General features: G+C 33.7%; 1 protein-coding gene across 6 annotated transcripts in view; it reads left to right on the top strand.

Annotated features, from left to right (window-relative positions):
* The window catches only part of CSMD3 (CUB and Sushi multiple domains 3), a 989,790-nt gene that overhangs the window by 779,466 nt on the left and 185,723 nt on the right, over window positions 1-24,601 (top strand). For all 6 annotated transcript variants that reach the window (XM_016138158.2, XM_036232977.1, XM_016138161.2 and 3 more), the window contains one exon: window positions 4,629-4,745. In XM_016138158.2, coding sequence (XP_015993644.1) covers window positions 4,629-4,745 — 117 coding nt within the window. The remainder of the gene's footprint in view (window positions 1-4,628; window positions 4,746-24,601) is intronic.

The following is a 24,601-nucleotide window of genomic DNA, read 5'->3' as shown; positions in this document are numbered from 1 at the left end:
CATGATCAAACCATAGGTGGGAAGTCCTTTAATTGGATGCCTAGAAGCTTTAAGCCCCAGTTGCAGTCTCATTTTCTGAGTTCCCTGGGAATACCACATCTAGCTACTCCATCCCTCCTTCATAGTTCAGGAGTAAAACAAGCATACAGTTACAGCATGAGCACATTTTACTTATACACTTTAAACAATACAAATTCAGCCATAAGAAGATTAAAAAAAAAAAAAAACAGAAAAATTGAGCATAAAAAAATACAAAATTAAACTATGTAGGTGATTTCTCTTACTTATGAGAGTATACAGCAGACCGAATAATTGCTATTATGGATTTGCTACTGTGAATAGTAGACATGAGTTGCTGTTTGCTATTTCCTCAGTGGAACTCAGTATCCATGTAGCTCTTGTATTTAAAAATCTTATCATTAAATATATTTTTAATATTTAGAGATGCATAATTTTTCACATAATATTACCTCTAAAATAAAGCAACCATGATTTGTGGTATTCAGAGAAACAGTTACAATTTCAACCATAGACAGAAAAAAAAAGTAACTTATGTATGGATTTATTAAAAGAGGATTTGTTTTGATTCTTTCTTGGATTTAACTTAATTTCTGGGGTAATTTCAGGCAAATAAAATGTTTGTGTGACATGTTTACTGTGGAACACTTTTATAGTTGCCTGGTTTCACAAGCGTAGTTTATTTAATCATTCAACAGACATTTATGGAGGACCTGCTATTCATCAGAACTATTCTAGGAAGAGAAACATGATAAGACTTGTGTGCGAGGAAAATCACTACTAGTAGTAAGAACTTGTAGAGATGAGCTGGTTATCTATTGGAAGAGTTCACGTGAACACTATTGGGAGTTTGGATTGTGGCAGTTATAGTGTCAGACAAAAAGAAGGCTGAGAAGCTATAGAAGGGCACAACCAACAAATCAGTGATATACTGGAACCCAAAAGTCAGGAAGAGAGTATTAAGAATAATGGCATTTTATAATAGGCTAACTTTGACATTTTAAATCTTTAAATTACTCTGGCCCTCTATGTATACATAAAACACAGTTCCTTAGTGCTACAAAATCATAATTAATTACAGTCAATAATATAAATGTTAGAATTATTGCCACTGTGAAAGCACATTTTAGAATCATCAGTCTGCCATTTTCCAAAGTGAGTTATGGGGAACATAGGCCCTGTGAGATGTTAACACTGAAACAAGACAAGCTTCCATGATCAAATAAGTTTCAAAGAAAGCATGATATTTTCCAAACCTTGCCAAAGTCTCAGTGAAGTCTTACAATAAAGAACCCTGTTTCTTTTACCCACGTATTTCCCAAATTTAGTGAATCACAGAACCATTTCTTCTCACAATTTGTGTTCTACAAAATCGCTATTAAAATACAGGTTTAAGAGGTAGTCATCATGTCACCTAAATGGTAGTTAGGAACAGGTGAGTTTTTGCTTTTAATGCATTCCAATGATGTAGATTGTAGAAACACAGTCAGTTTGACAAAAGGCCTACAAATATAAGTCAAATGGCAAAAATAAGCATAAAATTAAAAGTCCTGGCTCATTTTTATCTTCTACTGATTGTTAACAGAGCCAGAAAGATAAAAGTGGCTGTCTTTTTCTATATTAGCTAATAAGATGAAATTAAAACAGGATGAGAGAATATGAAGAGCTTCTAGGAACCAATATTAGGAGAATTAGTAAAGCTGGCCTGGCTTAGTCATTTTTCCATTTAGATTTTTATAAACATAAAACATTATAATAAATCTGTATCTCACAGCATAGTTAATTTCCTCTTATGGTGTTTACATACTATATAAAATATTGTCAGTCACTATAGTATTGAGCATAATTGACTATAAATTAGTCCATGCTGTAATCATCAACCATAAGAAATATAAACTTATTGCTACCAGTACAAATAACAGAATCTAACATAATCTCAGTTACCATAAAGGCATGTGATTATATTGCAACTTCATATATATTCAGCTGTGGTTTAAAATAAAAACATATTTTTCATATTTATAACTTAAATTTTCAACAAAAGCTGTCCTAAATGTCCATTATGCAGAATAAAATATACAGAACAAATTGAGCTGTCAGATGCATATTAATGTGGAATGCAGAATGTTTATGATTAAGCCACAAAGTTAAACTCAAGTGAAAAACTAATTTCTGTTTATACTTTTGAAATTTAAAAATAAGTTTGTCACATACATTGAAAATACTGTGTTTTGGAGCACCTTAAAATCAGAAAGAAAATTAAAACATATTGCTCATTCTTAAATAATTCTCTCATCACTACTATTATCAGTTGCATAAAGTTACCAGTGCTGAAATAAGAATATACCTGACTACTCTAATCTCAAACAATAATGAGTGATGAGAGTGATTGATGCATCTTGGGTTATTATCATCCATGTCAATTTGTTGTTATTCTGGGGAGTTCTAATTTTAATATGTTTAATTCTGACTATTACCATTTTATAGAACATTAAAAGGAAAAAAGGCAAGACGTTTATTAGCCACCCAACTCAGTACAACAGACTGTGTTGTGTGTGTTTTAAATATATTGCTATATTTCAAACTTTGGCTGGGAATTGATCAAAAGTTTTGACTTTTCAAACTGTTATGACTCTCAAGCTATATGGCATACCCTATCCAGCTCTCTTTAAAAAGGTCAGGCATACACTCCAATAAAGTTCCAACATAGAGCCTAAACCTATGTACTTCCAGTCTCCTTTGGCCCTTTCCTCAGGTAACAAAGGAGTGTGTAGCTAAGGCTTTCTAAAACTAGTCACTCCTCTTCTTAATCTTATCTTTTCCAAGCCTCCAGGTCAGTGCTCCCAATTATTTTCTCTTTGTAAAAACTCCTTGTCCCCTGTCAAACAAACAATGATAACAAAAACACATTCAGCTTTGCATCTTCCTTGACCTACGCCCTGCATTCTCTTTTTGTTTATGGTTATGATTTTGATTTTTTTTATATTTCTTTATATACCATTTACTCTTCATCCAACTACAATTTGGCTGCTATCTCTATTTCAGGAGTTAGCAAACTCTGTTAAAGGGCTAAATGGTATTTTGGGCTTTGCTGACCACATGTCTTTGTCACATATTACTAGTTTTTGTTTTGTTTTGTCACTCTTTAAAAATGTAAAAACTTCTCTTGGTATGGGCTGGATTTGGCTTGCTGGTGTTAATTTATAGAACACCACTTTGGTTGAAACTACTGTACTAATAATACCAACTCCCTTTTTGGTGTTTGAGGATAATTCTGTACAAGTTCAAAGCCAATTAAAAGACAGGCTGAAGGAAATCAAACCATCAGCTTTAATACTAATAAAAGCTAAGGACCAATAACATTGGGCTTCCTGTGCAGTTACAGGTATCTTGCAACAACCATGGGCACCCCCTGAACAGATGGACTGTGAAATACACTGTAGAGTAAGAGGCCAGTGATTGCATTCTGCAGGCACGTGGCTCCTAACTGCAGTCAAGTTCCTGTCTAAGCTCATCAGATAGCTCATTCCACTTCCAGGAGATAGAAGTGGGGCCAGCAGGCAAGTACGCCTAGGTGAAATCTCTTCTCAAGAAACCTCCTCGAGAAGAAGCGCCTTTGCTCCCCAATGTTCCAGATTGCCAAATCCACCAAGACTCCTTTTTCATTTATTACCACTTTACAACATTTAGCTTTTGTGAACACTTTCTTCTAATTGACATTCTCTTCCTCTGTTGCTCCCAAGAGACTAATTTCTCTGTAGCTACCCTCTATCTATCATATCCTACCTTGGCATTCCCCAGACCTCCTCTTTAGCCATCTTTTCTGAGTCTATGTACTATTCTGGGTGACCTCATTCACTTAACGAATACCAAATATCAATTTACACTTTGGATACCTAAGTCTCTATTAGTAGCCCAGGTCTCTGTCTGAGTTCCAGAACTATGCATCCCCCTACCTTGTGAACAGCAGAACCCTTATCTATAAATTTGCCAGAGAAATTGGTTTTACCTTCATCTTTTTTTAGGAACATAGCACATTTGGGCCTGAGATAGCAAAAAATCTGCCTCTATACATCGTCAGCAACTCCTCTGATTTAAGTGTAAATCATATAAACAATAAATGTTGGTGAGAGAATATTTTGCTTCGATGAGTGGGTGAATGTATTGATATAGCCATCCTTATACCAGGTATAGAAGTAATTTAGTGGCAGCATAATCAAGGTTGATTTTCAGTAGTTTCAAAGCCTGTCAGTAAAATAATTTCTCACTTGCATATGTACTTTCTCACCATTATAAAAGGCATAATTATTGTTACACTTTTATCATAAATAAAGCAGAACCACCATTATTACCTATAGAAATAGCACCACTACAATATTGTTATATTACTTTGTTTCTGAGAAGAGTAAATCTTAGTGCTTAAAAAGTTTTGTACGTGCAATTTTTTTTAAATTTTTTAAAAATATTTGACAATGGGGGATCTCTTTAAAATAAGGAAGTAAACATATATCTTTAAATCTAGTTGCCATATTTTTTCTATCAAGAAAATATTCATAATGTGAATACTTATTTTTTTCTAAAAATAATGTTTGATCATTTTTATTTCTTAGCACCATGTGGAAGTCGTTCAACTGGTTCAGAAGGCACTGTTCTATCACCAAACTATCCAAAAAATTACAGTGTGGGACATAATTGTGTTTATTCTATTGCAGTTCCTAAGGAATTTGGTAAGTAAGATTCATCTCACTACGTATTTCATTCCAGATATGCTTTATTTTTCACTACACACTATTCAAAATGTTAGTTTTTTTAATAAAAATATTTACTATTCATAAATTACTCTGCAGTCCTTTTAGTTAGCTTTGTAATAAAATTTTATTCAATCTGAATTTATAGTCATGTACACAGGTGAACAACAATATAAAAATGAAAACAGGATTGTTTTTAATTTTTAAAAATCAGTATGTTCAGTAACCTTGCAAGTGCCTTCATATTTGAATTATATAAAATGGGAAATTACCAGAGCATAAAGCAAAATATGCTCCGCAAAGTATACATAAAGTCAATATAGACGTTCACAGTAATGACAAAAATATACTTAAAAAATTATGTTTTATACTTTTTTAACACATTTCAAGAAAGAAAAAATTTTGTTTTCAAGCACCTAGTTTCTGGGACAGCAATGAATATAAAAAGACAGCAAAGGACATTTTAGCTCATCTTGTCAACCCAACAATCTGTTCTGCATTGACGCTGAAAAGACAATATGTCCTTTGCTATCTTTACATCTCCCTGATCACAAGTCTTAAAGACACTTACCTGACTTCTGAAGGTTTTGGATCTGAGATCCATCTGGATCGAACCCAGGTTAAGCTCTGTTTATAGATGGATAGGCAAAGGAAATTTAGTGAGCAGTAAAGTATGAGACAGAGGCTGAAAGTTCAGAGTTGTAGAAATTAGATTTACGGCACTGTGTTATACAGTAAAAGATTTGCTATGGTATAGTGAATGTGTGGGTCTGAATGACTAAGTATTTTAGCAGAAGGACATGGATTTTATTTATCATATCAAGGTTTTTGGATCACATCTTGACTTAATGTTTCTGCTGATATATAAAATAAGCTGATGCTTCCAGTCCAATTTCTTATAACCAGATACTACCTATATATCCTCCTTTCCTCTCTTCTGAAACAAGTCCAAGATTCTCAACTTACATGAGAGAACAACTGTGATCGAAGTAAAGTACAAAACCTATTATTTTAACTTGAAATAGAGTGATGATGCCAGCATTAGCAACACGTCTTTCTGTACTCTATAAAATATTTCTTCTTAGCGTTTTAATCAGTTGAATTAGACTTGAGCTCCTTGTGAAGAGAACAGTAGTTTAGAGAGGAAAACATCAGCTGCTTAATTCTGTTTATATTTGGCCTTTTGTGCCCAAGAGAGTTCTTCCTTTGCTAGAGGGGATATAGCCCCCCAGTGTTACCTGGATGCTCACAGAATCCTAGCAATGATGATCCAGAAGACTTCATGGCTATCCAAGTCTTTTTTAGAAACCATTAATTTGTTTTATTATATCCTGTTCTTGGGATGCTATGTGACCAAAAAATGAGAAAGAGGAAAAATAGCTACTTCCATTCCTGACATGTAGACATGCTGATCACCTGGAGATATTTTATAGCAGCCTATGTGTTCAAAAAAGGGAAGAAAAAGTAGTGATTAAAATAAGAGTAGCAGATTCCTGAAGAATGGAATATTTATTTTAGCAGGGTTAATGTAAGTTAAATTTAATCCTTTTAATGTAAAAAATAATACAACCATTATTCAGTGGTTTTGAACACTAATTTTTTTTAATAAATTTTTTTTGGGATTACTTGTGGATAAAATGAAGTATACTTTGATTTGTTAGTAAAGAAATTTATTTTATTTTTATAAATGTTGCATCATTATTTCGAACTACCTACTAAGTCAAATAAATAGACTTGAATTCTAATTTCAGCCTGTCACAAATTATCTATCTTTGGACAATTATATAATCTCTTTGAGACTCATTTGTTTGTTTGTTTGTTTGTTGATTGTAAAATAGGTTTCATTATGTCCACAGAGCAGAGTTGTGAGGAGTAAATGAGATTGTATATAAAAAATTTGTCTCATGTAGTTTATGTTCAATACCTTTAGGTTTACGAATGCCAGTTTTGGAGCCAGATTAGGAGCCCAATTTGCTCTTTTTCATTGGACAAATCATATCAGCCTTAGCCTTGCTTTTCTCAAGTCTGAACTAGAGATGATAAATGTCTACCTTATAGGGTTATTTTATAATTAAATGATATAAATTGTGTAAGTGATTGACATGATAATACATAATGTCATATACACACATGCGTGCACATATACACGCACTTTTCTTTATGTTCATATTCATAGGCTTTCCTGCCCCCCTCAAAAAGAAAAAGATGAAATAAAATGACGGGAATTACTGGATTAGACTGGGGTCTTAAGAGTAGCATGGCTAAAAATAAAATATATTATGTAATTGAAGCATAGAAACAAGTATTTTGTGTTTCTCATCTCCAGTGAATATCCAGTTATCTAATGATGCCTTAAAATTAGGGAATACAGTAGCAGAATTAAATAAATCATTGACTTCTTCCTATCTTTACTTTTGCCTACTTAATGTGAAGTGATCAAGCACTAGTTCTTGGGTTTCTACAAATAAAATTCCTATTTGCTTCTGCTCCCCCTCATTCTCCACCATAATCTTTCTGTTGCTATGCTGGACTTTATTTTATGACTTTTTTAGTATTACTTTATATCACTTTTTACTATTTTCTCTTTTCTTGTCATTTATACCACATTATAATCATGCCTTCCTTCTTCTAAATCTTTTATATACTTTTAGAATTTTAATTTAGATACTCTTAGAATTTTACTTTTTAAAATCATTTAGCATAATGTCTGTCAAATACACTCAGTTCATTCATTGGTGTTGCATTTTTTAAGGTTCTAAAGTTAGTGCATAAGGAGAAAATCACATATAAACATTACCCGTGAAATACGTTTAATCTCCCCTAGATCATCTACATGATTTTGCACAAGTCATATTGTTTGAATAATTCTAATGGGTTATTTTCTCTCCAATTTCAGAACAGGTAACAATTTCTGCAGATAATGACAGATGAGCTAGTTTGGTTTCTTAGAGGTCATGTGGTACTAAATTACTTTCATTTATTTATTTTCACCTGGTGTAGAATTGAATTTATATAAGTTAAATGTGCACTTATGTGATTCTGCTCTACTGGTTGATTGAGTGAATGCTATTTCGTTTGTCAGTCAATTCTTATCTTTCAATTTTTCTAGATAAGAGGATTGTCAATTTGTAATATTATGAGTATCACAGGATTTCATTTGAACTTTAGATATTAGGGTTACTTTGGCAATATTCATTCTGCAGAATTTCAGTTGTTTTTTGTACTTAGAAAAATAAAAATTTGGGGTCAGTCGAATAGCATTTATCGATATTTCACTCTCTTCTATCGTGTTAAACTATTTCAATTGGATTTTTGGATTAAAATACTATACTTTATTAATAAAATAGGCCTTAATTTTTTCATATTTGAATTTTTAATTACCAGTTGTTTCTCCTTATAGTTTGGTTGCTTAAGTCTTTATGAATTAAGTGTCAAAAATATGGAAGACAGATTTTTCTTTTATTTTGAATTTACTATAGATAAGGAGCTTTAGACTATAAGTGAACTATTGACATTGTTAATGGTGAATTATTTTTGTTAATATGTATTTATACCTGGAGTTTAGAGGCCAAAATCAAATTGCAGGGAGCGAGAAATTAATAAAATTGTGGAATAAATATTGTGAACTTCTATTCAACAATCCTAGCTGAGAAAAAAACAAAAGGCTAGGTTAACAGCGAAAGTAGGGTGTAAATCAGAGGTAATGTTTGTTTTTGTCTGTTTTGTAGAAGAGAGAGAGAAGGGAGAGGAAGACAAAGTAAGTCCAAATGGCAAAGTAAAGGGTACAGTGGGGCATTTGGAGAAGAGGGAAAAATGAGGTATTGGCATTGAGCAGCATTGGAAACCTTTAGTTCAGAGACAGATAGTCTTTAAAATTTTCTTATTACTTCCTGGAGAGAAGAATGTCTCTCTGTGCACCATTTCAGAGACTTCTATTTCCAATTGAGGTAAGTCTCTCATTCCTTGTTTGATTTTAGAGCAGGCTTTTTTTTTTTTTTTTTCCCTATGATGCATGCAAAAAAAAAAAAAATAAGTGTCAAAAGAACTCCATTTCAACCATCTTAGTTGCTATAACGTCTAGGTAAATGTCTCCGTTTCCATAAGTACTTGTAAGTACTTCCTATGAATTGTACATCTACAGAAGTATCAATGGAGCTGGAGCTTGTTGGCCTTGAAGGTACAATTTCCCATGTTAATTTTAGTTTTATTTCAAGATCTACAAAGTCTGAAGAAATTTCTGGGGCTGTTGCATAGTGGGTTGAAGTGTGCTGCTTATGGATTGAGCTCCAATGGTCTGTCACCTCCCAGGTTGCTCCACCCAATCCTTGTGTGTATCTCAGTTTCTCTCCCTGGCTGTCTGACACAACCATGTGGACTCAGAGTGCTAGGTAACCAGCCTTCATGCTCTAATCGACAGACAAGTAATTATCTAATTACTACTGTGTAGAAATTCCCCATGGGGTTCTGCTTCTCTTGAGGGGTACCCCCTGACACGTCCACGTAGAGTCTTAGCCACCTAAAAATACCCAAAATTTGAACTTGATGGAGTAAATGACCCTTATCTTCACAGCAGAAGGAATTCAGACTCATTTATCTAGCAAAAAGTTTTGTTCAGATTCTCAGTAAGCATTCCCAATGAAAAAGCTAAAATTAAAAACCAGCCGTCCATTTTTTTTCCTGTTCCTGAGATATCTCAGCCTTTAACCTTTAGTACTACCTAAAGGTTAGTAGGTGGTACTAGATTTTCTTTTTTTTTTAATTTAAGAACAGCTCAAAGTCTGAGCTTTCTGCTTTAAAACAAGGAGGTCCAGAATTCCAAGAAAAATTGACTCAAGTTTACCCAATACAAAAGTGGAAGCCAGTGAGGTATAATGTGCCTTTGCTGGTACCCAGTACCAGGTCCAGATCCGCAGGGTGATCCTGGATAGGCTTCTTTGGAATTCTGCTGACTGCACCAAGTAAATGTCAATGTAAAAAATGTCAAAAGTTATAGAAAAAAAATGTATTGGGTTTATTTAAGCCAATCTGACAACTGCTAGGAAGCAAAATCTCAAATTGAAAAACTGCTCTATAAAATGGCAGTTTTGTGGCTTATTCATTAAAATAAGAAAGGAAAATGTAAGAAGAGCTACATAAAATCTATTTGTTAGGTAGCTAGTCAGACATAGGGCAAACAAAGGAATAGAGGCCTAGCCCAGAAACCGCCTAAAAAACACTCTAATGGTAGTTAGAGATTCACTCCTATATCCCCAGAGACAAAGGACAGGAGTGCGATAGTCTTAGCTGGCCTAATCTGGCTACAGACACCTGCGCAGAAGGTACTACCCTAATTTGCCTGCAATTTAAGCTTTATTATAATACTTTGTTTATGCCTAGAAATTCATGAATCAAATTATAACAGACTGAATTCTGGGTATACACATGTGTACTAGGCAAAGAGTTATATAGCAGCCAAGTGTCCATCAGAATGACATTACATGCCAGTCACCTAGGAATGCCTTTGGAACCACCCCTCACAGCCCAGATTTAATGCAGACATTCCCACTTCTGGGTCCTTTTGGCCCGCTTGTTGTTGTTGTTGTTATAACACTGTGTTGCAGTTCTTTGCTGAAAACCTGTGCCTCTTTGGGGCATGCTTCGTCTTTATGAAATATACCTTAGATAAATCTTTTTTAAACCTCACCGAACTGTGATTCTTCACTGTGTTAATGAGGAAGAGCAAAGGAAAAATGCTAACTAACTACACTTTTGCACTGTCATTATTCCTCTCCTTCCCCGCTGCCATTGGGAGCGATACCAAACTCTGATTGGCCCCAACCATATTGGTGGTAGATTAAGATGGCAGAAAAAAAGCAAACCGGAAGAATCTTTAAAATTAAGTAAAAACTGAAACAAAAAAAAAATGCTTCTTTTACATTGGTGAATACAAAATAATAATTAACATATAGAGCACATAAAAATAGTATTCGGGAAGGTTTTGTGCTCTGATGTGGTAGGTATACCCTAAGGGGTCTGGAAACAAAATTATTCTAACACTTTAGAGATAATTTATACTAAATGCAAAATGCAAAAAAAGTAAAACAGCAAAACCAAAATCATAATAGCTTGCAGGTTAAAAATAATCCAAAGCTTGTTTGCTTCTTTTTGTTTTGTTTTGTTTTCTTAATAGAAGCCCACAAACACTTACTGCCTCCCATTTACCTTTGTTTGCCTTTTAAAAAAAAAACCCAGCCTTAACTTCCATCCAAGTTAGGATCTTGTTCCGTTCCCAATGACCCACCATATTTCAGCAAAACAATAATGACACTAAAACCTCCTAAGAATAAGCCTTCCTATCACCATGGGGCCACATTATCCAACCAAAAGGTTGGTCATTAATGCATCCTTCGGATTGATTTATGGCCAAGAAAAGGATGTGTGGATGATAAAGGGACCACATACTAAACCTGACAAGCTCAGATGAGGCCAGCATCGTGGACCCTATAAACTCAGAGACTGAAAGAAACCACATAAGGTGGTCTAAATATAAAAATTCCTAAATAAAAGTTGATCATGGCAGGGACTCACATCCTGGGCCTATAGTTTCCTTCACAAAGGTCAGTCTTTACCTTAAGTGAGCCTATTGTCTTTTTGCATCTAAAAGAACATCCCTTTGAAATGTCAGAGTAATCGCCTTTTCCAGACCCTTCAGGGCACAGGACTGCAACAGCAGGAGACTCAAGAACCCCTCAATGCTACTTGTTCCCCAAATACCATCTCTATGTGCTATATGTAAAATAAATATGTCTCCTCATTTTACTTGTTATTCAATCCTAGAGATTCACTTGCTTTGCTTTCTTCCACCCCCAATCTACCACCATTGGATTTTATGTAACCCTCCTTAAGTCTCCTCTTGTTATTCTAATGTATAAAATAAGCTGCAAAACTGCCATTCTCTGGAGCATTTTCTCAGTTTGTTGAGATCATGCTTCCTGGCACTTGTCATCAGTTCGGCTCGTCTACATTCATAAAAATTCTGTACAGGTTTGGACATTTCTTACATCGATAGTTTTCTCCTGGGATAGAAGATAATGGATTATTTATTTTAAAGCCCAAGAGGAAGACAGTGCAGAGAGCAAAATTGGAGATTTTTGATGGACCTATTGGTAAAGCAAGATGCTCGAAGCAACTGGCAAAGGTGTGATCTAAAAAATAGAGGGCCTTTTTAAACTAAAAGAACAGAAAAAAAAAAAAAAAACGATTTGTAACTAGTAACATAATACCTGAATTAGTTTCCCATGAAATATTACTTTTTGAAATTATTATCTCTTCCCATCCTCTCACCCCCATTTCCCTTCAGTCATTCTCTCCTCACATTCTAGAAATTATCTGTAGAAGAGAATTTAAACATATAAATCACCTTGAGAATATCTAGGATAGTCTTTGGTGACTTGATTTTGGTTTAACTTCCCAGATCATTTTACCTCCTAAAAGAATCACCCCGAAATGCATTTCTGTTAAAATACAAAGCTTACTCTTTCTCAATATTGGCTTTCATATGTGGAATTTTGCAGGAGTGCGTAAAAACCTTTTCAGATTTTTCCTCTTAGCTTGCCCAGTTAAACTGCTCTTTCTCATATCTTCAGTCATTGGTGTAAGCTCTTGTTGCAAATTCAGGAATCCCTAAATAATGTAGTTATTGTTACTCTAGTCTGCTTTTAACAATGGGCATAGAAAGTTACTAAAACCCTTTGTTCATTATTGTAGGCTTTGGTTTTAATAGCTGTCATCACCTTGAACTTCTCTCCTACTTCCACATATTTTATATTTATTTCTTATTCACATCTATTATCTTTCCTACTTCCCATTGTGATAATTTTTCCTCCAGCCAATCTAGAAACCATCTTTCTCTGTGGCATTGCCTACAAAATGGGATTTTAGTGTTGCTTTTTTTTTTTTTAATTTCAAACTTTACCATAATATTATATTAAAAACACTAATAATGATGTGATAACTATCTCACTAATTCTTATTATATTCATTACATTTAATATTTCTTTTATATCTTATAGACTTAGGTAAATGTATGATTGTTAAGTGCAAATTTTCGCAAAATTATTTCTCTCATCTCTGCATAAAGTGTTAGTCTGTGCAAAGCAGTCTTTAAAAATTTAGGTCTCCTTACCAAGATTATACAATGAAGAAAGAAAAGTGTCTTCAACAAATGGTGTTGGAAAAAAACAGAGCAGCCACATGCAAAAAATGAAATGAGATCACTATCTTATATCACACACAAAAATTAATTCAAAATGATTAAAAACTTGAATGTAAGACCTGAAACCATAAAATACGTAAAAGAAAACATAGGTGCTAATCTCATGGATATTGGTGTTGGTGATGTTTTTGTGGATTTAACTCTGACAGCAAAAGAAGCAAAAACAAAAATAACATATAGAACTATATCAAACTTAAAAGCTTTGTTTACAGTAAAGAAAACCATCAATAAAATGAAAAGGCTACTAACAAATGGGAAACGATATTTACAAATCACACATGTGATATTGGGTTAATATCCAAAATATATGAAATACACATATAACCAAACAAAAAAAAATTCATTAAAAAATGGGCAGAGGATCTGAATATACATTTTTCCAAAGAAGACATAAAGATAGCCAACAACCATATGAGAAAATATTCAACAGCACTAATTATTAGAAAAAGAAATCAAAACCACAATGAGATATCATCTCATACCTGTTATAATAGCTATTATCAAAAACATAAGAAATAACAAATATTGAGGAGGATGTGGAGAAAAGAGAACTCTAGTACACCACTGGTGGGATTATAAATTGATGTAGTGACTATGGAAAACAATATGGAGATTCATCAAAAAATTAAGACTAGAACTACCATCTGATCTAGCTATTCCACTTCTAGGTATTTATCCAAAAAAAAAAAAAATTAGTAATTTGAAAAGATCTAAGCACCCCATGTTGATAGCAGCACTGTTTATAATAGCCAAGATATGGAAACAACCTAAATATTCATCAATGGATAAATGAATAAAGAAGATGTGAAAATATATAGAAATACAATACTACTCAGTGACAAAAAAAAAAAAAAAAAGGATGAAATCTTGCCATTTGTGACATGGATTGGACCTGGTGAGTATCCTAAGTCTAAGAAGTCAGACAGAAAAAGACAAAGACCATATGATTTCACTCATATATGGACTATAAAAACAAAACGAACAAACAAAACCAAAACTCATAGACTCAGGTAATAGTTTGGTGGTTACCAGAGGGAGGAGGAGGTGGTAGGAGGATGAAATGGGTAAAGGGAGTCAACCGTATGAAAACTAGACCTTTGGTGGCGAGCGTGCTATAGTGTATACAGTTAAATTATAATGTTGTATAATCGTTATGTAAACATATAATGTTATAAACCAATGTAACCTCAATTTAAAAATAAGTTAATTTAAGAAGAAAAATTTAGATCTCTTTAGAATTTAGAAGGAGAAAGCAAAAAAAAAAAAAAAGAATTGAAACTACGATGCACACACACACACTATACACACACACACATTTTTTTTTCTTTTGGTAACTGAATTTTTTAATATGCGAATACGTGCTAATGTAGTTTTAATGTAAAGTTATCTAACTCTTCCCATCTTTTATGTTAAAATTGATAGCCATTCTTTTATTCTATGTATATTCTCCTTTAAAACTCACATGCATTTGACCATTTGCCTTTCGATCTTATATCGAGATATTTTTATGTAATCTGTTTTATTCAGCATCATTTATATAATTTATGTTGTGGTTACTTGTCTTTATACTTAATTTAGTAATTTATTGTCATTAATTTTTCCCATACTTTAATGACAGATTGTCTCGAGATGCTTTTTATATGCTCATTAGGTCAGAAAATCATTTTATTGGCATTCTGTTTTTCCTGGTGTGACATTTTCAGTGCTGAATGAACCCTTATGGTCCATAAAGACTTTCCATATTTCGTATTTAAAGTATATGACACTTCATTTTTCAACGATAGAATTGCATCTAAATCAATGAGCAGTCTTTTCTGAATTTTGAATTTACTTATCTAACAATGACAAATAATGTTCACAAAATGTGTTTTTTTTTTTCAAATTTATTTACTATTTATCATTGCTTGTTAGATATAGAACAATCGAAAAGAGAATTTTAACTTTTTTAAAATGAATGACCGTTTTATTATCATTATGCAGGAATGAGTGCAGTAGTTCTCCCTGTCTGCAGTTTCACTTTCTGTAGTTTTAGTGACCCATCATCAACAGCAGTTTCACCAAATTAAATGGAAAATGCCAGAAATAAACAATTCATCATTTCGAATCGTGTGCCAGTCTGAGTAGCACGATGAAATCCCGGCGACCTGCTCTGTCTCACCTGGGATGTGAATCCTCCCTTTGCCCATCATTCCCCCATTATATGTGCTCCCTGCCTGTTAGTCTCTTGGCAGCCATCTTGGTTATCAGATAGACTGTTTCAGGACTGCAGTGCTTGTGGTCCAATAACCCTTATTTTACTTAGTAATGGTCCCAAATTGCAAGAGTAATGATGCTGGCAACTCAGATATGCCAAAGGGAAGCCATAAAGTGCTTTCTTTACATGAAAAGTGAAAGTTCTCGAATTAATAAGGAAAGAAAACAAAATTGTACACAGAGGTTGCTAAGATCTACAGCAAGAATGAATTGTCTATGGAATGGTGAAGAAGGAAAAAGAGGTTCATGTAAGTTTTGCTGTCACACTTCAAATGAAAAAGCTAGGGCCACAGTGTATGATAAGTGCTTAGTTAAGAGGGGAAAAGCATTAAATTTGTGGTGGACGATATGAACAGGAAACATGTCCTAACTGAGGGCAACTTATTGTGCCAGAAAGCATTGAGCCTATATGAAGATTTCAGCAAGAGATCCCAGAAATGAGGGACACCAAGCCATTTACTGTAAATAAAGGATTGTTACACAGATTCTCAAGAATAGGTTTGGCACTGTATCATCTCACATCACCACAAGAAGAAAGTGTGAAAGATATTCTGACAGAGAGAAAGAAAGAGACCACATTCACATAATTTTTATTACAGTATATTGTTATAATTTTTTTGTTTTATTAGTAGCTAGTGTTAGTCTCTTATTGTGCCTAACTTATAAGTTAAACTTTATCATAGATATGTATGTGTAGGAATAAAATATAGTATATATATGGTTCTGTACTATTCACGATTTCAGGCATCCAAGGGAATTCTTGGAATGTATCCCCTAGTCAAACGTCCAAATGGATTAGACTTTTAATCACAAATATGTTCATTTGTGCCTATAAAAAAGAAAACTGTTAGTTTTTTGGCTTAACATTTTAGAGTAAGGAAAATGTGATTATCATAATTGTTTAATTCTTTTGGTACTATTTGTATAATATAGATCCGAAGGTGTGTCTGGTTACCAGATAGAACAAGATCCCCTCCTTATTTCTAGTTTGGTTTGGATGTCAAGACTCTCAATAGCACACATACACTAAGATGGTGTGAAAAGCTTTATTACGTATATAATGAGGCTTTCTGAGGAGAGCAGGGTGAGATCTCAGGATGATTCAAAATTGCTTAAGAGAGCAAAGAAATCCTTGGGGGCGGTGGGGGGAGTATTGTGATTACAGGGTGGTGCTGGATTGGAGGTTTCCTAATACAGATCAGGACTGGTGCAGTTTGAACTTCCCACTGGTTCTAAAGGCCTTTGCACCCAGGCTCTTATCACCTTGCCTACATATGGGACAAAGACGGGAATAAGAGGGAAAGACTAGAAAGCCATCAGCAGTCCAACATCCAAATGGATTAGACTTTTAATCACAATTGTTTCTTGGTGTTTGATGAATGAAATGTTTTATGCCTCATTTAATAGAACTCAAACTTGTTTAATTAAGCCATAATGGCACTTTATCAGGCCTGTATCCAGAGGCTGGTTAGGGAGGTGAAAATTTTATTGAATGACTAGTTCAAGAGCTCAACATTGTGTATTGTGAGAAGAGAAATGCATATGCGATCACTGTCAATTGCAACTAGACTTGTTTGGCATTTATTTATATTTTAGATATCTCGAAGATAATGTTCCCAGAAATTTTTACCCCATAAGGAACAGTCTTGGATTAGGAATCGTTGCTTCCATTGCTTGGATCACATGACCAGACAGTTGGTCTTGAGAGAGCAGGGAGGGGAGATTGGCTTTGGAGTTTTATTGCAGTTATGGCGTAGTAGTAGGTTGAGGGTTTTTGTGTTCAATTCAGTGTGTGCATGGTTTGAACTTCCCACTAGTGCCAAAATAGGGAGAACTCAGGAGTTCTAAAAATAAACTTGCCTAGATTGGGGGGGAGTGGGGGCATAAGGGGAAAGAGAATGGTAGGACTTGAACATTGTCAGCAAACATCAAAAGATGGTTTAGACTCTTTAATACAAGCTATAATTTATAAAGCTTCGATTTATAAGTTGTGCATGTGTGTGTGTGTATATATATAATCTCAAACTTTCCCTCACCATAATATTCTCTTTCCACTTTAAACAAAATTATTTTATTTTAATCTCCAAGTAAATGACTATAATATGCTCTATAATGTGATTAGCCTAATTTTCAAAATAACTGTCAAATGATCTACTAGGTCATAATGGTAAATATATTTTTCATTTATTGTGTTTCACATTTCTCTCATTTTTTAAAAATCTCTTGTAAGAAATAAGTTATCTTTAATAATTCTAAAGAAATTACTGTAAAAAAGTGCAAAAACATTAGGCTAGACATTTAACAACAATTTGTGTAAACAGTGGTAATTTCACCATATCAGTATTCTTCCCATTCATTTTTCTTTTCAATTTTTTTGCTTTATTTTACCAAGATAGTAAGTTCAGTGATTGCCCCACTGGGCTGTTTAATACCAGTTGGCATCAGGTTGCTGAAGATTATTCTGAAGTAAGTTTCAAAGTCATAAAGTCAATGATGGTAACAATAATAAACTGATTGTAGAGTAGATTGAACAGTTATTGTGGAATAGTAGAAAATAAGCCGAACCAGAAATCCAAAAGTCTGAATTGTAGTCCTTTATCTCTAAATGGTCGTGTGACCTTGATCAATTTATTTGAGCCTTCTGGGCCTTATTTTCTTAATTTGCAAGAAGGAAAGCTGTGATTTAGTGGTCTCCAAAGGCCTACTCATTTCAAAAACATATGTGAAACCAACTTTTAAATTTAAAGAGTATGCTATTGGCAGCTAGAGAGATAAAGCATAGGAAAGTACTACCAACTTTTCTGAAATTTAAGAATCTTCTCTTGAATTACATGGATTTGTATAATTTCAGTTAATTCCAAAGTGACTATAAATTTAATGTAAATTCTGAAAAAAGTATGCTTCTGAAAAAGATAAGTTGTGTAACAATGATATGCTACATTCTTTTTTATTTTATTTTATTTTTTTAATAGATTAATTTTCTACTCTATTCCCCTACTGATATTTAGGGATGAAATAATTCCTTAGATTATCTTGATTATTCATATATATGGGAAAAATACCAACTGAAAAATTTCACTATAAAATTGGTAGTCTTCCCTTAAGAATTTGAAATGGGAGAACATTTGAACTAATGGAAAGAAAAAAAATATGTATGTATATCTTTTTCTGGAAAAATTCTTATGGAGAAGTTATTAAATATCACCTTTTTTAGTGTTTCATTATTGTCATGCAGAATCATATTTGTAATATTTCATACTTTGACAGATTAAAGCTAGAAGATAAATGATTTACTAAAGCACACAGCATGCCACAGGCAGAGTCTTTTTTGTAAACATGGAATACTCATCATTTTTAACACTCTCCCATTGATATTTTAGGATGGTAAAACAATCCATCATTATTCAACACTGAAATCTAGTGCTGATTACACTTAAAATACTGATGTTTATTTTTTTCTGTTTTTGGTGACTCATATGATTTTATTTATCTACTTTAGACCTAATAAAACAGAATTTTGAAATAATTCATTTATTTAAAAACTCATTAAATTATATTTCAAATCAGGTAAAGGATTAATAGTGTTTACATAGGGGTTGGTACACAAATACCTGATGTATACTGCACACGACAGAACTGTCGTTTTAGTCTCTGAATTAAGAGGGATTTAATTATATTCTCTTATGGTTTATATAAACTCTTAATATTTCAACCTAGCTGCTTTTGCCGAGAATGGGAAATGCTAAGCATATGCATAACTAGAATTCACTCAAGCTATGTTAACGACCAAAACACCAAACTAGATATCAGAGTTTCCTCCATCTTATTGCTTCTCTTAGCAACATTTTATATATCTATATATTTTAATCTGACATAATATTTATTTTATTGTAACAGGGTCGTCAATTAAAATTCAAGTTAAAAGCATTGACTTAATGGCAGGTGAAATAAATGAGACCAGGATGTGGGCATAGTCAGTAAGAAATGGTGGTGCCATGGTGAACTAAAGATCCATATCTTCTTGAAAACAGTAAAATTCTAAAATTTTTAATGATTCAAATGAAAGTCATCTGTAGAATGAATTTGACTTCCAACCTAATGTATGTTGTGTTTGGTTTAGAGGTATGGAAATTTAATGACTTCCTTTTCCTTTTCCTTATCCCTTTGCTCCTTCCTACCATCTCCAAATTTATAGAAATAGGTTATGATGGGTAAAGATCTATATTATATTGCTTCTAAGTGGCATTTTTACTAACTGGATCAATTATTTATTCAAAGAGTATATATACACTTAGCTTGAGGTAGAGAGAATCTGAGTGTACAGGTTATATAAACTATGGTTCCTGCTCTTCAAGAGATCAAAGGAATTAGATAACTGAACAGTTTATTTAGAAAGAATGTGGATACTGCTATAAGAGATGTTTGTGAGGTGCTAAGGAAAAACGGAGGAGGACCACCTACAGCAGACCGGTGGCAGGTCTGGAAGATGAGGGTCACAGTGTCAGAAACATTTACTTGATGAGATTGTGTGTGACCTGAGACTTGAAGAATGTGCAGTTGTTAGCCCGTTGAACATTATTCTAGTCAAAGAGAACAACACAGGCGAAGCCATAGACATACGGTACAGGACTTTTTAAGGGCACTACAGTGCATATTTTTCTGTCTGGTTGAAGAGCAAAGTATTATTCAGAAAGAAATATACTTGAAACTGGAGAAGCAGAGACCAGATTATGGAAGGCTTTGTAGAGCACATTTTAGGTCAATTTAAAACTGGTTATTGAGTTCCCACTCTGCTTCAGAGAGACATTTTCTAGGCTGAGGACATCCGATGCCCAATGAAACAGAAATGCTTAAGTGGCCTCATTAGCATATACTTTAGTTAAGTAGCCAGGCAATCTAGGGATAATATTCACCTGGTACATACTGACACAGCCATTTGTTAGAATTTTGAAATATTTCCATGCTGTTGGCAGTCTCCCACATTTCTCTGTCCTCTTAACCCTTCCCCCAGCTTTTCCCCTTAGCATCTGATGAGTAATATCTAAATACCTAGCCTAGCATTAATTTTGACTGGTCTGTGCCATGTCATACTGATTATATATTTTGAAAGTCACTCTGTAAATGTAATTGAACACACATACACACACACACTGCTGTGATTTCAAATTCTGCTTATGGGAGTGAAAAGTGAGGGAAAAAAGAGGGTACTATAAGAGAAAATAACAGAAGGATTCAATTTAGAGAGATTAGTAAATTTGTAATACTATGTAAATTTAAGGATAAGTGGGAGGTTGAAATGTATCATGTATGCTATAGAAATTAATGAAGCTGTTTAAACATAGGAATAACAGCCTGGTGGACATTTTAGGTATATTGTTGCTGGCAGGGGGAGAGTTGCTGTCTGAGAGGCATATGTAAGAGACAATGAGGGTACCAATTTAGGCAGTAGGAGAAAGGAGGAAAACTCGTTGTAGGGAACATTAGAGATGAACAGAATCTAGATAGGGAGTATTCTAGAGTAATTCTTGAACCAAGTCTAGAATCCAGTCATAAGCTTTACAGTTCAGAAATTCAATATTGTCAAACTTTAGGATAATTCATTCCCACTTACCAAACCGAGAGGACACTTATTTATAAAGCACACTGCCAATTAGCTAATTTATTGTTGAAAAAATATCCAGCAAGCTTATTAGTCTTGGATATTTGCCTAGAACCCTCGATATTGGTGAATAAATCTGTTCCTTGGACAACTGAATATAATTATTTATCAAATTATAGATCAGAAGTTTACTGAATATTGACATCAGAGAAGGAGATTGATGTACTTATGAGAAGTTTATCACAAACTACTATAGCTGGAAGAAGTATTCTTACGCTGGCGGAAGGAATTTTTCTCATTAGAATTCACACCACCAACCTTTCCTAACGTATTGGGAGGGAATATTGATACATGGGTTATATGGGAAGGGACAGAAAACCAGAAAAAAAATTGTAAACACTGGGTTAAAAAAGTTTGAAAGGTTTTGGTTTATTTCCTGTTATCCTTCTCAGAACAATGAAAATGCCAATGTACATATAATCTGTGTGTGTGTGTGTAGATTTATATATATTTGGTTGGGGCTCTTTTATTAAAAAAAATTTTCAGCCCAATGACAGTATTGCACTACTGCGTAAATTCTTTGTGATCAAATATTGTATTTTATTACTCAATTCCAAGAGCTTAACAATCCTTGATATGGTTTTAAAAAGCCCAATTTACATTTAATGATTGTTTAACTGATTGGATTAATAAATGAATCAAATAACTTTTTATCCTAGATGAGGGTGGCACATTCTTATTATTTTTTTCTACACTCTTAGCTACCATATTTAGTAACCAAAAATTAGTGTACATATGTTTTCATCAACCAGATGCTTACTTAAATTGATATCTCCTTTTTTTAAATATTATGTTGTTGATTCTAACTTATTTTATTGCTCTACCTAGGGTACCAATTTAAAAAATTTAAAACATGATTGTTATAAGTAAGGTTGGTACACAAAAGTCATAATTTTTTTAAATCATAAGGATAATATTTGTTAAGTTGAAGGGGGAATTTTTAAAGTTGCAAAATTCTTGTTTTTATTGGCAGAGTCTTTACTAATCTTTGGGTAGTTTGGAAATAATGAGCCTGCACAATTTTATTGAGAATTTTCAATCTAAACTAAAACTTTAAAAAGGGAGTAATGCCAATTAGAATTCTATAGAGTTAGAATAGCTATAATCAACAGGACAAGTAATAACAAATGCTGGAGAGGATGTGGAGAAAAGGAACCCTCATACACTGCCTGTGGGAATGTAAATTGGTGCAGCCACTATGGAAAATAGTATGAGGGTTCCTGAAAAAACTAAGAATTGATCTACCACATGATCCAGCAATCCCTCTACTGGGTATTGACCCCAAGGACTTGAAAACTCATATCCAAAAACATATGTGTACACCAGTGCTCATAGCAGCATTATTCACAGTGGCCAGGACATGGAAGCAACCGAAGTGTAGATAGATGATTGGCTAAAGAAGCTGTGGTACACATATACAATGGAATATTATTCAGCCAGAAGAGAGGAAATACTGCCATTTGTGACAATATGGATAAACCTCACGATAATCATGCTAATAAGTGAAATAAGCCAGACAGAATGAATTGAAAATCACATGATATCACTTATATGTGGGCTATAAACCTAAAAGCAACAAATGAACAGGACAAACAAACAGAAGCTCATGGACATGGACTATAGACTAGTGGTTACCAGAGGATTGGGGATAGGGGGAGGGAGGAGGTAGATGGGGTAAAGGGGATCAAATATGCGGTAACAGAAAGAAATCTAACTATGGAAGGTGAATATACAGTGTAAATATATATATATATGCCTTACTGTTAAAGTGTACAGCTGAAACTTACTGGATTTCGTTAACCAATGTCACCATAAAAAATATATCTAAATAAGTTAAAAAAAAAAAAGAATCCTATAGCATGTTCTGTGACCCATATTTTCTACTGAAATATTTTAATTAATCCTATGGAGAAATATTCTGTGATACTCTTATAATTTATAGTATGATACAATTCTCATGTCATGAATTTCAGTGATCAAGGGATGTAACCTCCAGTCTTATCTAGAGTTTTATCTACCTGTCTAAAGTTTAGAAAATGCGAGGCTGGAGTGAAGACGGGGAGTTCGGGAGCGGAGGAGAGATAAGGAGGAACTGGGGAAAGGTTAAGATGTAGCATTCAGTCCTACAGCATCCACTGAGGCATCTCCATTTCTTTCTGATAAAAGTGTCAGCACAGCATTTGCTATTCCATCTTTCTTATTGTTGCTATAAGGTGCCTCCTTAACCCGATTTCTTCCACATATATTTGCATGCCTACACGTATAGGACTAAGTCAAGGATTGATGCTCACCTGAACTTCTTCCAAGAATTGAGGCCCAACTAGCTACTTATCCCACTCAAAGGTGCCTCCTGAGATTTTGCCTGAAGGGGACTGTGTGCAGACATGTATAGAATCTATATCTTTAATTTTTGTAACCCCCTGACTTGCATCACCAGTACGTGAGGCAGCATGCTGTATGATGTTCTATAAATTACTTTACTTATTTTCTCATAACTTATATCTCCTTAGATTTAAACTGTTAGATCTTTTAGAGACTAAAAGACCAGCTCCAAGCCTTTAATCAATCAGCTAACAAGCTATGTGAAGCTGGGTAAATTATTTAATATCTCTTTGTCTCTGTTTACTCATAAAATGAGGACATTAAAAAATACTTCTAGGAATAAATCACAGTAAATTTCTTTATACTTTAATTATGTCTTAGCCTATTTATTATATTCTAGTTTCTCTGACTTCTCTAGAGGTTAGTAGAGATGCCTTTTCAATCCCACTTCTGCCATTTACTTGCTGGTGATTTTGATGAAGTTACTTCACTCAGGTCCTGAATCTGATGAAATAACTGTTCCAACTTAATGACTTTCTAGTAAGAATCAAGTACCTGGTGAGAAATAGTTTATTTAGGGCATTTAGCATAGTACATGGCATGTACAAAATGCTCAGTTATTTCTAACTAATATTTGCAAAAGCATGACCTCTCCGAGGCCATTATTTTCTTCTTAACTGCATTTCTTTTTTCTATTCACTGTGTTCCACAGATCATGGTACAGAAGACAAGAAGTAGAATTTTACAAAGTATTTCAGAAAGTACATTTTTATAATTTATGTTATTCTGATAAAAGTAACCAAATAATAATCATTGAAAAGTAAATTTGAAATATACATAATTATTTATTTTACTACATCTATGTTGTATATTACTTGAGTAGTGTTATTTGTTTACACTAATGTCATGGTAAGTAAAGGCATACACCGTATTTTAGATGGTTGAATGTCCCATTCACTCATGTAAATTGACTTGCTAATTTATATATGATGATACACCCAGAGCAGCCGTGTCCTGGCATAACACAGAATGTGAGATGTGCATAGATTTAGTTGTCTGAGCTCTCAAGCCAGTAATTAAAGAAAAAAAAAATACATTATTTAAACTAACAACATATGTGTAGTGTAATTACTCGACCATCCATTGCGAAAATGGATGTGGAAGGTGCTAAAAACAATCTCTTAAACAGTTAATGCTGTCACTGAAACTGTCTTAAAACCTCAATAAAATCTTGCCTTTCTACCCAGTACTTTACATTACACACACACACATATTAGATTATAAAATCATCCTTCAGGTTAAGAAATTTTAAATAAAATTTAATTACAAAAATTTTACTAGCTTAGA

This window comes from Rousettus aegyptiacus, unplaced genomic scaffold (assembly GCF_014176215.1).
Source record: "Rousettus aegyptiacus isolate mRouAeg1 unplaced genomic scaffold, mRouAeg1.p scaffold_m13_p_15, whole genome shotgun sequence".
Lineage (NCBI taxonomy): Eukaryota > Metazoa > Chordata > Mammalia > Chiroptera > Pteropodidae > Rousettus > Rousettus aegyptiacus.
The sequence above is the reverse complement of the archived record's forward strand: the minus strand, read 5'-3'. Positions and strand labels throughout refer to the sequence as shown.